A 14418-nucleotide genomic window follows, 5' to 3' on the forward strand; every position below is an offset into this window, starting at 1 on the left:
CTTTCAGATCATGAATTAATTATTAAAGGTTCAGTTTTATCATTTGCTTTTGTTATCCAGCTTCTGCAATCCTAATCCTTTTAAACGTGTGCACTAGTTTTCAAATAAGTCTTTTTTTTTCTATCAGTGTGATTTTCAGGTGCTGAAGGTGAAGCAGATGATCAGAAGTGTCTGAGGATTGTACTGATTGGAAGGACAGGAAATGGAAAGCGTGCAACAGGAAACACAAACAAGATGATCAGCTGAGGATCGTGTTGATCGGGAGGACAGGAAGTGGAAAGAGTGCAACAGGAAACACTATTCTGGGAAGAGAGGAGTTTCACAGCCGAATGCGCACAGATTCAGTGACGACTGCATGTGAAAAGAGAATTGGTGAAGTTGATTGTCGACCAGTAGCTGTGGTTGATACTCCAGGACTCTTTGACACAATACTGTCAAATGAACAAGTGGTGGATGAAATATTGAAATGTGTTTCAATGTCGTCACCTGGACCTGATGTGTTTGTCATTGTATTGAGTTTGGGAAGATTCACCAAGGAAGAAGCAGACACTGTAGATCTGATAAAACAGATCTTTGGTCATGAAGCTTCTCAGTTCAGCATCGTTCTGTTCACTAGAGGAGACGAACTTGATGAAGAGTCCATAGAAGATTATGTCAGGCAAAGTAAGTCTACAGAACTCAAGAAACTGATCAGAGACTGTGGAAACAGATTCCTGGCTTTTAATAACAGAGAAAAACAAGACAAAACGCAAGTGATTCAACTGTTAAACATGATAGAGGAAATGAAGAACACTAATGAGGGTCGATACTTCACTAACAGCATGTTTGAAGAGGCAGAAATGTCCATTAGAAAGAAAATGGAGGAAATACTGAAAGAGAGAGAGAGAGAGATTGAAATGCAGACCCAGATATTACAAGCCAAATATGAGAGGGAAATGAAAAACATGACACTGCAACTAGAAGAAGAAAAACAAAGAGCAGGTGAGGAGAGAATGAAAATGCAGAATCAAATCAGAAAAGAGAGAAGAGGTAAAGAACTAGCAGAGAAACAAATGGAATATCTTCAGAGACAGAAAACAGAACGTGATCAAATCAAAAGGAATCATGAAGATGAAATGAGGAGGATTCAAATGAAATATAAAGATGATGCTAGAATAAGAGCAGAAGAAGTAAATGAGTTCAGAGACCAAAAAGATCAGTGGATTTGGGATCTCTGTGATAGGCTGGAGGAGCAAGATGATCAGAATGAATTACTGAAAAAATTGTTTGAAGAGTTGAAAGAGGACAAAAAGGGGACAAAGAAGAAAAATCAGAAATCAAAGGGCTGTGTTATGTCTTAAATAATTCTTCATATTGTATGTCAAATATAATATTTCTACTTAACCTGATGCTTTTCATTATCAGTTGCTTACTGCATTTGCAATTTTTTCTTTTTTATAGAAATGGGCACATTTGCATAATTTGCAGTAGATTGTAGTAGACCTCAGTAGATAGTAGATTGTAAAAACCATTGGCACTTCACAATACTTTTGATAAATGTAGCCCTGGGCTATAATTCTCCTTTGCTTTTATGGTGAATTGTAATTTTTGTATCTTTGCAGTGCCTGTTGTAGCCATACAGTGCCATGTTTCTGTAAAACAACATTGTAAAAAAAAAACATCTACTCTTTCACAGAATCAGTCAGTCATTAGGTTTCGGTAAGGGTGACAGTTTATTCTTTGATTAATTATTCTACTTTAAATAACCACTAAATAATACTGACCTCTATGCAAGTATGTGTCTTTTTAGTCTAAAACAAAAAATGTAAATGAGGTAATTTGTGAAAATTTAAGCATCACTCAGCAATAATTGTTTTATTTTTTTACCTAATGTTATATTATTCTTTTTATATGATTTAGTCATAAGTGTCTACTCAGGTAAGACTACTATGTAATCAATATTAAATCGTATGTACATATTGAAAGAAAATGTCTTGCTATTGCACATATGGAAATATATTTGAAAGTGTGCATGCAAGTTTTTGACAGAGAATCCCAAATAAACATCCACATTAAGAGCATTCAAACTACTTTAAGTATCTCATTGTTCAGTTTCAAAATACCAATGATTATGTTTTTATTTACTCAAAAATCTCAATGAAATGCTTTGTTCTTGGTGGAATAGATCTGCTACTCTCCTGCTGCTGCTGCTGCTGCTGCTGCAGAGTAAGCATTGAATACATGCTACTGCTGCACATATAATAACATACATATATAACCCTCTAACAAAGCAGGGAACATGAGAGAAATGCAGAGCCTTCCCCATCCCAGACATCTTATCAGATCATTTACAGGCTGTACAGCCAATGCCAAATAAAGCTGTTGTGGAACAGCTAAAAAGAAGACTATTGCTATACATTTGTAAAACAACTCCCAAACAAGCATTCCTCCCCAGTCCATCCCATTTTTATTTAATTTTTTTAACGTGTGGATCGCATGTTTTACTATCTATGTGTGCCTGGGCTACCTTGCCAAATGGCTTTACACTAGAAAAGCTTAACCAGTGTTTTCCAAATCTGTCCTGGGGACCCCCCAACCTCTGTATATTTTGTATGTCTCCCTCATTCACTCACCAGCCCGTTAGTAGAGTCTGCAAGACCTGAACTAGGTGTGGCCTATAAGGGAGACATACAAAATGTGCAGTGGTTGGAGGACCTCAGGACAGGTTTGAGAAGCACTGTCCTTAACAATATAGATATTATGTTGCAAGTTGATAGAGATGAGAAACCCCTGCCACTACCTGAGCAAGTATCACCAATCAAGTCATTTGATAATCATTAACATAACCCTTATACTCTTATCTGAATTGAAGTGAAAAGCCATTGTTAAAGATAAATGATGACAGGAGCGTGCTCTGATGCTGTATTCAGCTGAAATCAACTGCGCACATTAAGCATGGCTAATGAAAACATCATATTTTTGAAATATGAACGTGTTATTATATTTCTGCGGTTAAACATTGTAACAATATTGAAAATGCAAATGCTTATTTCACTTTAACCTTTCTTGTCCATAGCTTAAACAGTGTATCCTCACTTAGTTTAACTGTAATGATTACTCATTTAGAAACAGGTAGTTTGGGATACAATAAATAGTAATGCAGTATACATAATGCGTTGAAGGCATTACGCTGTAAAAAAATAAGATCAATAAGTTATGACAACATGCTTTTCCATTACTTTCACTTTTTAAATTTTTATACAAAATACAACTCACTTTTTAAAGTCAGTTTAATGTAATTTAAGTTGAAATTATTAAACAGCAAAGTTGATTACTTCAAAATGTAAGGCAGCAACATTTTATGAGGGGAAAAAAAAAGTTTTAAAATGTCTTTATTTGCTTCTACAGCTCCATCTCTCGAGCCCAGTCTTTTGTCCCAGCCTCCCTCAGTCTGAGGATGAAGAAGTCCAGATGCTGAAGAGTGAAGGCCAAGTCTGGCTATAATGTGATTTGAGACAGATGCTTGATGGTCTTGTAAGCATTGAACAGAATAATGAATTTTTGGCCCTCGAGCTTCTGCAGATCTTTGACAAAATCATCCATTATAGCCCTCTAGTTTCTAGTTTTCTTTGACATGTTTGCTGTGATGACACTTCCCTGGGCAGATGGTGAAGTAGCCGTTTTTCATGACTTCACATTTGCTAGGATCAGAAACCCACCAGAAGTCAAACTCATGGCAGTCTTCCTCACAGACGGGTTGTCGCCTTCCTGCTCTTCCATGGCTTTCAATGGGGACCTTCACTTCGAAGGTATTTGTGTCTTTAATGGTGAAGTACTGCAATTGCAGGTTTCAAACTGAGATGGCGACAAAGAGGCAAAACTTACAGACTGCAGCTTTAATTAATGCACGTAATTTATTGTTCAGAATCTATGGTGACTAGGAAGCCATGGCGGAGCAGGGAACTCAGGAGGCTATGACGGAGTGGCCTCCGTGCCCATGGCCTCGGCCCTCGCCCCGGCCTCTACGGAAGGATCCCTATAACCCCTAATAATCCTTGGGGAGAATATCGGCTTCTGAGGCCCTCCATAGGCCTAACTCGGGAACTGTGGCACTCCCTGGGCTTGACGTGGGAACAGGAGCCCTCCCCGGACTTATATAAGCTTCATGCAGCAAGTTGGACTTTTCATTTTTAATCTTCTCTAGATCACTGATCCGTTTTTCTTTTTCTGTGGTTTTATTTTCAGACTTGCATGTTACTTTCAAGTTCTTTTTTTAATATTTTCATTTTTTTATTTTATTTTTTTTTATTAAAACTGCTTACATTCTGGTCACCAGCATGTTCATACTCCTTTTTAAATTCTTCAAATGTCATTTCAGTTTCATTTCTCTTCATTACATATTTTTGGTTCTCTTTGACGTGTTTGCTGTAATGACACTTCCCTGTACACACAGTGCAGTGGTCGTTTTTCATGACTGAACACTTTGAGAGATCATTCACCCACCAACAGCCCCATTCCTGACAGACGGAGCAGCAGGTTGCATTTCTGTTCCTCCATGACACATTTTCAGTGGGGACTTTTTCTTTAAAAACCCTTTCAACTGTAAACACAAAATTATTGTATTTCTGAATCTTGTCTCTGTTCTGTTTGAGGGCTTCCTGAATCTGAGTTAGTTCTTCCGTTTTTTCCTCAATCTCAGAGATTCACTCCTTCAGATTAGAGACACAAGCCTCAAGTCATCTTCGCTCATTCAGCACACTTATTGTCATCTGAAGACTTTTTCTGTTCCTTTCTTTCAGGAGTTTGAAGAACTTTTCTCACCCATTTGAGATTTTGACCCCAATAAGTTGACTAATGTCTTTTACAATGTGACAATAAAAAACTAATTACTTAGCATGCACGGATATTTCCAGTTTAGTTTGACACAAATTAAAGATTACAAGATAAATCTTAATTTAAGGTCCGACAGTAAGTTGAAACAACAGCAAACTCTCAGTGCTCCTCCATTCTTCATTCTCTTTACGTCCTGCCCTCAGAACAGGTTGAACAGGTTATAGCTTAACCCGTACAAAGTAGAACAAAATAAACATGAAAATCATTGTAAGTATACTAAATACATAAGTATACTAAAAACTAAATTGATTGGCTGAGCTGCACTAACAAATATACAGTACCCAATTAAATGTATATATGTATTAAAATTGACTTACAGTAATCTGAAAAGATTGACCAAAAAAAATTTCTGTGACCAGAGAGAGTGCAGAGTGACAGAAGAGACTAGCTGAATTATGTCTGTCAGTATTTCCCCAATATGTTGACTAATGTCTTTCATCTTGTCATTCATAGGTTTATTCTGAAATTTTTAAAGATCATCTTCAATGTGTTGTTGTCCAGAATTCAAGACTACCAGCAGACACAAGGTCAGAGGATCTCAAAGTAAATGGACACCACACCAATGAAGAGGGATATTCCTAATATGTTTCCATAGAGCCTTTATTAGCACATCTGAAATGTTCTTCCAATGTTTTCCAAACAAACAAACACACCCTTAACCTTAATTCCTTAATCATATAAATAGTTATTATAATTATTATTAGTGTTAATTATATTGTAGTAGTAAAATGTTTGTTTGTTTTGTTTGTTTTTATAAATGACCAAAGCTCAAGGAGAAAATCGAAACAAACAAACCAATCAAATGGCTTGCACAACCTTGAGGCTTTACTTCTACCTAGATACAAATGACCATTCTGTGAAAAAAAAATTAAGACTGGATTTAAAAACAGCAAGTGTTTGGGTCTGCCTAACATATAGAGGCAAATTATTCCAAAGTTGTGGGGCTGCAACAGCAAGAGCTGTAGGGGTGACCGGGCTTTTGCTGTTGCAGCCCCAAAACAATTTTTCAGCCTTGTTCGAGGTACAACCAAGAGTAAATGGTCAGCTGACCTAAGTGCTCTCGATGGATCATGCGTTTGTATTAAATCAAAAAGGTAACTTGGTACCAGTACACTTAATGACTTATAAACTACAACTAAAACCTTAAAATAAATTTTAAACTAACAGGAAGCCAATGAAGAGAGGCCAACATGGGTGTAATTTGTTCGCGCTTGTGCGTCGCTGTTAACAGACGAGCAGCAGCATTGTGCACCATCTGTAAACATTTGAGGGAGACCTGATTTAAGCCCCGTTCACACCAAGAATGATAACTATAAAGATAACGATATTAGCGTCCACATCAGCGAACGATATCGTCTGTTTATTCTAAGCGCACGCTCGTCTGCCGCTTTAAATTGTCGCGCTCGTTACAGCAGCATGGATTCTGATTGGATGTCAATTTTTTTTTATCTTTCATCAGCTGGAGGAAAATCGTTTTGAAAGTGATTCCAACGATATCGTTTATCTGTGCCTTTATCGTTATAGTTGTGGTGTGGACTCTGCTATTCTTTAATATTGAGAACGATTTTTAGAACTATATCTTTATCGTTATCTTTATAGTTATCGTCCTTGGTGTGAATGGGCCTTAATACCTACATAGAGGCCATTACAATAGTCAAGATGGGTCGAGATAAAAGCATGTATGACCCTTTCAAAATCATTAAAAGACAAAAAAGTCTTGACTTTTGATAATTGCCTCAACTGAAAAAAACAAAAAAGATTTCTTTACTGAATTAATTTGTTTATCCAATTTAAAATCACTGTCCATTATAACACCCAATTTTTTAAACATTTAGCTTTACATATATTTTTATAACACTCAAATCTAAATCGGGGGGTCACAGGTGTTGCCAGGTCTAAATATCATGACTTCGGTTTTTTCTTCATTGAACTTTAAAAAAGTTGAAGCCATCCAGGCCCTAATCTCCTCAAGACTAAGGTGACCAGATTTCTGAAATGAAAACCAGGGACATTTCCTAGTTCAGTGGTCAAAATGTCAATGAATCTCACAAATTATCTACAAATTCAATTAAATAAAAAAACGGGTATATATATATATTTTTAATTGTTGTGGTTTCCATATATTAATATGCCTATCATAATTAATAATTACAATGATGTTTGAGGATCAAACTTACCCTAGTTTATTAATAGGCCTACAATTCACCAAAAATCACACTATGAAAAGTAAATAGTAACTATTGCAAATAGTAAACAGATAAAAATAGGATTATAATAAAATTCTGACTTTATAAAAACATATTAAAAATAAAACAATAAGAATGAGAACGTATGATGAATAAAACTTAACAAACATTTTCTGACTGTATTTAACATTTTCACAAACTGTGAGTATAAAGTAATTACAACTTTTCAAATTATTTTATGTGCTTTTGGAAATGAATTTTTACTATCCCTAATCAGGTGTATTATTTTGCATTTTAGGCTCATTTTGACCACAAAGTATGTGCTTTCTGTACAACTGTACAGTAATATTGTCGTATCTACATTAACCATCATAATTAATAATTACAATGATGTTTGAGGATCAAACTTACCCTAGATTATTAATAGTCCTACAATTCACCAAACATCACACTATGAAAAAAAGTAAATAGTAACTATTGCAAAAAGTAAACAGATCAAAATAGGATTATAACAAACGTATTTACAAAAAAACTAATTAAAAATAAAACATTAAATATCAGATCATATGATAAACTGTATTCAACAATTATTTTAACATTTTCTTACTGTATTGAAAATGTTCACAAACTGTGGGTATAAAGTACTTGACATTTTTCAAATGATTTTGAATGAATTAAGTTATTTTATGTTTATGCTTTTGGAAATGGATCTTTACTATTCCTAATCAGGCTTATTATTTTGCAATTTAGGCTCATTTTGACCACAAAGTATGTGCTTTCTGCAAGTGTAATTGTTTAGTTTAGTTTATTATTTTGGAGTTTTGAAGGCGAAAGTTTCAGGAATGTTTAATACTGTGTGCAACCTTAATAAGCACTTTAATCCTGCAACCTTATTATACCTTGTCATAAATGTAGGGATTTCTTAATATGAACAGACACTGATATCAGCATTCACAAGGTTTGCTAATCACCCAGCACATGAATCCCAGCCGTGTCTCTTTTGATAATTGATGATAATAGCGCTCTGCTTCAAGTTCTTCATGGCTACAGTAGCAGCGCGCGACTAGTAATCAGTATAGCTCGCAGCGCCCTCTGCTGGTGAAAGTAATTGTTGTTTTGAACGTGCTGTAAAACGGGGACATTTCCGGAGACAGCTCCAGACGGGGACATCTGGTCACCCTATTTTTATTGAAAATACAGGGAACGTGCTTTAATTGCGCACTTTCTAGGGTATAATCCATTCAGAAACTTTCGTTTCTCATACACATACACCCTGAAAAGTTTCGAGAATGATATCAGCATATTTATGCGAGATTCACTCTCGAAATAGCAGTGATTGGCAATGGATGGAACATAAAATATATGTGAAAGCAGCCTCAGTGATCCTCCACAGACAGTGGTAATTTCAGTGTAATTTAATTTCCAGTAACGGATGGTAGAATGTTCAGGAATAAATGGTATACGACTTTTGACAGAATATAGTCCCACAACTGATCTTTTTTTTTTTCTCACGTGTCTCGCCTTTGGTAACAACGATTCAAAATCGACACATTCAAGTGACACGGGAAAAAGACACAGAAAACTTCAGTGAACATCAGGAAAGCAGCGTGCACGTTTCTGGTTAAAAATAAAAGGCCATCAACTGACAAACAGGAAGCATCGCCATTCAAGTCAGCAGCAAGAGTCAAAGCTAGTCCACAATGTACTAAACGGTGGCAACCTCTTTAAGACTGTTGTATTGACTGCTTTGATACAATATGGTAGGGCATTGTTTTGATGCTTACATTCGAAAAATATTTTTCTGTAACACTTTATTTCGATAGTCCACTTTAGACATTTTACTAACAGTAAGTAACTTTGCAACTACATGTCAACTAGCAGTCATTAGAGTATTAGTAGACTGTCTGCTTAATATCTTCTAACACTTTATTTTGATGGGTCAACAACAGACAACATACTCTTTTTCTTTTATTTATTTTTTATTATTATTATTTTGTTTTGTTTTTTGCATTTAATTTCTTTCCCCCTCCCCCGTCCTGACTCGAGAAATGTCGTCCATGCTCTGAGGTGTAGATGAGCTCAGCGTCTCTGTGACGAATATCACAGAAACTCATTTCTGACTGTAATCTGAATCTGAGAGGAGATGCAAGAGTCTCAGTCTTCATCTTCTCCATTAGATGTATGTATCCAAACTCTCAATAGCTTCCTGTTTTGAGTATTTTCTCCATTCAACTGTTATGTTACAACTCCCCTCATATGTTTTACTGTAGTATTTTTCCAGATCTTTCTGGAATCTGCACACAAGCCACTTCCAGTTGGGCAGTTCAGAGAGATCAGGGGTGATGCTCCAGTCTCCATAAACTCCTCCTGCTCTTCTGTATTTTCTCCAGAGGACTGACTTATCTGATCCTTCGGGATAAAAAGATTGATCGCTTGCTACTTCTGATGTGCAGATGGTTATAACCAAGTTTGTTGTTCAACTGTAATACAACCCATTAATTCCTCTCGCTCTGTGGAAAGCAACACTGTGATCTCCATCATGGTTTTCTAAGGTGTTTGTGCAGATGGTGTGACGTCCCAGTTTAGGCTGTGCGTGCACTTGTGGGGTGTGTGTGTTTTAGGTGCCGCTTGGAGGGGGTGTGGCTCGCACACCTGACACTTGTTGGACGCAGAGTTTAAGAGTGTCTGGCGTGTTGGTGCGGAGCGCATGGTTTGGGAGATCATCTCCTGCGTGGAGCTCGATGGTCCGTGTTGTGCTGCGTGTCCCGGCTGATCCTGGCTCGTTCCTTCGTTTATGCTACATTTATGTTATTTTTGGTTGTGTTAAAATAAATGTTTTGTTAAGTATTGTTGCGTCTGGACTCCTCTTTGTTGCAGCCTAAGAGCCGGCTGTAACAAATGGGGGCTCGTCCGTAAAAGTTGAAAATATTGTGTTAGTTACGTTTATATTCGTTTTGTTTATTTGATTACAGTGTTTAGGGTAAAGAAAATCAGGATTTTGTGGGAGGCAGGCGCAATTTATTCACGTTTCTTCATGGGTAAGTTGAGGTTGTGATTGGTAGATTACAAGTTGAGGTTCTATTCATTCCTCTCTTTTGGGTTAGTAATATTTAGGGTTTGTTATTTTGGTTTGCTATTTTTGTGCAGACTCCTGGGTTGAGTACACTGCCATGGTTTGTGAATTGGACTGATTTGTCCGATTCACTACCAGCGGTATTTTAGTGTTCGGGGAAAAATTTACGTTAATGTTTGCCATTATTGTTTTGGTTCTGGTCATTACAAAAATGAGTGTCCAGTATTGGCAAGCAAACTGAAGTCACGAAGTAAAAAGGGAAATTCTGTGGTTCCTACACTGTTAGTAGAGACATTGTCACCTTTTGTAAATTCGCCTATATTCCCCGACTCAGTTGTGGAATCAAAAACAAGGACATACTCTAGTTCCAATTATGCTCCGTTTGTCACGGATGGCTTTGTCTCGTTACCTGATAGTATGGGCAAAGTGCCGGTTAAGATTCTTCGAGACACTGGAGCTTCGGAATCTTTTGTTTTAGAGTCTGTGTTACCCTTTTCAGCTGCCTCGAGTGCAAGGAAAAATGTCTTAATACGGGGGATAGGACTGCAGACCTTATCAGTTCCCTTGCACAGAGTTAATTTGAAATCGGGTTTGGTCGAAGGAGAGGTAACTCTTGGAGTGCGCCCCCTCTTTACCCGTGAAGGGTGTTTCGGTCATTCTGGGAAATAATTTGGCAGGGGGGCGAGTATGGTGGGATATTCTTCCTCCACCGGTAGTTTCTTTTGCTCCGTTGAAGGGGCAAATTGATGAATTGGTTCAAGAGTTCCCTGAGGTGTTTGTTTCCTGTGCTGTGACGCGCGCAATGAGTCGTACGCTACCATCTAAATCTCCTGAAGTGACTAAATTTGAGATTCCTGGTTTATCTGTTTTTTCTCCTATTTCTCGTAGTGATTTAGTAGTTGCGCAGCAGGAAGATCCTGTTTTGCAGTCTTTGTTCGCTGCTGTGGTAGCTTCTGGGGAAGTGGAGAGTGTAGCGAATGGCTATTTTATACAGGATGAATTGTTGAGGAAGTGGAGTCATCAAAGGGAAGATTCCTGTGAGAAGGCCATAATTCAGGTAGTAGTGCCTGCAAAATTTAAAGAGGCGGTACTAAATCCTGCTCATGGTGATGTGGCTGGCCATTTGGGCGTGAAGAAAAAGTATTATCGGATTTTGCGGCAATTTTATTGGCCACGTCTAAAAAAAGACGTTGCAGCATTTATTAAAACATGTCACATCTGTCAGGTGGGGGGTAAACCTAATCAAGTTTTAAAGCCTGTGCCATTGTGTCCAATACCGGTTGTCAGTCAACCGTTTGAGCATATCATAGTTGACTGTGTCGGCCCTTTGCCGCCTCCTAAATCTGGTAATTCGTATTTGCTTACAGTTATGTGCCAAACAACCCGCTATCCTGCAGCGTATCCCTTGCATAGGATTGCTACTAAGGCTGTAGTTAAACCTTTAATGCAATTTGTTTCGATTTTTGGGATACCTAAAATTGTGCAGAGTGATCGAGGGACAAATTTTACTTCGGGAATGTTTGCGGAGGTTTTGAAACAGCTTGGTGTGAAACATAATCAGTCTAGCGCATATCACGCACAGAGTCAGGGCGCCTTAGAGCGTTTTCATCAGTCCCTGAAGTCGTTGTTGCGCTCTTACTGTCTGGAACTGAATAGGGACTGGGAAAATGGACTGCCTTGGCTAATGCTAGCGGCCCGGGAAGTCATACAAGAGAGTTTGGGTTTCAGTCCAAATGAGTTAGTTTTTGGTCACACGGTGCGGGGACCTCTTGCGGTTTTGCGAGAGGGGTTAAAGAGTGAAGACTCGCCTAAAAATCTGTTAGATTATGTTAATGGTTTTCGCAGGCGTTTATCTTTGGCAGGACAAAGAGCGCGAGAACATCTGGTAAAGGCGCAGGTTAAGATGAAAAGATTGTTTGACCATTGTACGGAATGTTGTGACTTCAGTCCAGGTGATCCAAGTACTCGTTTTGTTGCCTTCGCCTGGATCTCCGTTTTGTGCGAGATTTTCTGGCCCGTATACAGTTAAACGAAAGGTATCTGAGCAAGACTATATAGTTGCGACTCTGAGAATGTGTTGGGTCATTTGCCCGATGAGTATAGGTCTGAGTTAATTCGTTTAGTGGCTGATTTTCCCATGTTGTTTGGAGACATACCCTCGCGCACCCATCTAATACATCACGATGTGGACGTGGGTGATGCACCGCCAATACGGCAGCGGTTTTATCGGATTCCTGTTGAGAAGCGAAAGGCGTTAGAAACAGAGGTCCAATATATGCTGGATAATGGAATAGCCCAACCTTCCTTCTCTAGTTGGGCATCGCCCTGTTTGTTAGTAAAGTAAGCGGACGGTACCTACAGATTTTGTACGGATTACCGGAAGTTGAATAACATAACGAAACCCGATGCATTTCCTTTGCCTCGTGTGGAGGATTGCGTCGACCAAGTGGGTGCGTCAAAGTTTGTGAGTAAGTTGGACCTTTTGAAAGGGTACTGGCAGGTGCCGTTAACGAAACGTGCCCAAGAAGTTACCGCTTTTATTACACCATCTGGGCTGTACTCCTACTCATCGACATTTTAAAGTCCAGGTCGATGCAAGTCAGACAGGAACCGGCGCCGTTTTGTTGCAAACAGACGAGGGTGGATTGGAGCGCCCTGTATGCTTCTTTTCTCGAAAATTTAATAAACATCAGAGAAATTATTCTGTGATCGAAATTACAACTTTGGCCTTGATTTGGGCGCTCCAACACTTTGATGTTTATGTCGGAGGAGGTGCAGAGGTGATGGTATACTCTGATCATAACCCCCTGACATTTTTGCATTCATTGTAGAGTCCTAATCAGCGTTTGATGCGGTGGGTTTTATTTTTACAACCGTATAATTTGAACATTAGGCCGATCAGAGGAGTTGACAACGTTATAGCTGATGCATTGTCCCGTACTTTTTCGCTGTCTGGTACCGACTGATTCTTTTTGCTGTCCGCTGTTGACTGATTCCGATGCTCTTAACTTTTCTTGACTCATTACTTCTCTTTCTTTCTCACCTTAAATGGCTTTCAGGATCCGGATTGCTGGAGGGGAAGAGGAGGTGGTAGGTGAGGTGGAAGGGTTAGCTTCAATTATAATTTTAAAAGTTTTTGAATGTGTTGGTGCGGAGCGCGTGGTTTGGGAGATCGTCTCCTGCGTGGAGCTCGACGGTCCATGTTGTGCTGCGTGTCCCGGCCGACCCTGGCTCGTCCCTTCGTTTATGCTACATTTATGTTATTTTTTGTTGTGTTAAAATAAATGTTTTGTTAAGTATTGTTGCGTCTGGACTCCTCTTTGTTGCGGCCTAAGAGCCGGCTGTAACAATGGCTTTACAGAATGGACACTGAACCCAACAGCACTGACTGAAGAAAATCAATCAGAAGCTCGTCTGGCCTGAACGTATTGTTTAGCTTTACTGGAAATGTCTCTGTGTTCAATCTACTGCTGACCTCAGACATTATAGCTAGAAGTTCTTTCTTTATTACATCTGCCAGGAGGTTGAAATCAGCATCATCATGTTTGACTACACTGAGATCTTTTTCAGAGAAGATCAGCTCTTCTGAAACTCTTCAACCACAAACCAGCATCTCCTCGTTCACTTGAACATGTTCAGGGGATTCATGTGCTGCTTTCATGATCTTCTGCTGCAGGAGTTTAATGTTCTCCTTCGTCTTGGGTAAAACACTGACACTGAACTTATCAGTGATGTGACTTCATCTCTGATGAAACTCTTGAAGTGCTCTCTGGGATTATGAATGAAGTTCATGTATTTGTCAAAATCCTCCTCTTCTGCCAGGGTTTTCAGGATGTGCTTCTCCAGATTTGATCTGTTTCCATGTTAGCGATTCACAGTTATACTTCATTTCATCTGCTAAATCGCTGTCAGTCTTCTTGTAGACTCTTTGCTCAATGGGCTCTTTCAGTTTCTGACAGATGATCGGACCAAAATTGACAGCTACATAAGAAAATTAAAAATTTGCATTTATTACTACAAACATCAAAAATAACCCTATGGAAATATAATATATGTAAATATAACCTTGTACTAAATTTTATCTTGGAAATTCTTACCAATGCAATTTGGTGATAACACCACCTAATAAAATCCTATCATGTTTGTCCAATTCCCACCAAATACAGACATTAGAACAGACATTTTCAACAAGATATTTAGTTGAGCTTAACAGTAGAGATGCACCGATCGACCGGCCTGGGACCGGAATGAGCTGATTTTCCTCACGATCGGCCCGGCCCGGTGACT

The 14418-nt window shown here is 38.6% G+C and overlaps 1 protein-coding gene across 1 annotated transcript in view; it reads left to right on the forward strand.

The window, feature by feature from the left end:
* The window catches only part of LOC107716606 (GTPase IMAP family member 8-like), a 15218-nt gene extending 13878 nt beyond the window's left edge, over nt 1-1340 (forward strand). The window contains exon 4 of the mRNA XM_016523103.1: nt 221-1340. Within this exon, the coding sequence (XP_016378589.1) occupies nt 221-1340 (1120 nt within the window). The remainder of the gene's footprint in view (nt 1-220) is intronic.
* The last annotated feature ends 13078 nt before the right edge of the window (nt 1341-14418 follow it).

This window comes from Sinocyclocheilus rhinocerous, unplaced genomic scaffold (genome assembly GCF_001515625.1).
Source record: "Sinocyclocheilus rhinocerous isolate Xijiao unplaced genomic scaffold, SAMN03320098_v1.1 scaffold1592, whole genome shotgun sequence".
In the NCBI taxonomy this organism is placed as follows: domain Eukaryota; kingdom Metazoa; phylum Chordata; class Actinopteri; order Cypriniformes; family Cyprinidae; genus Sinocyclocheilus; species Sinocyclocheilus rhinocerous.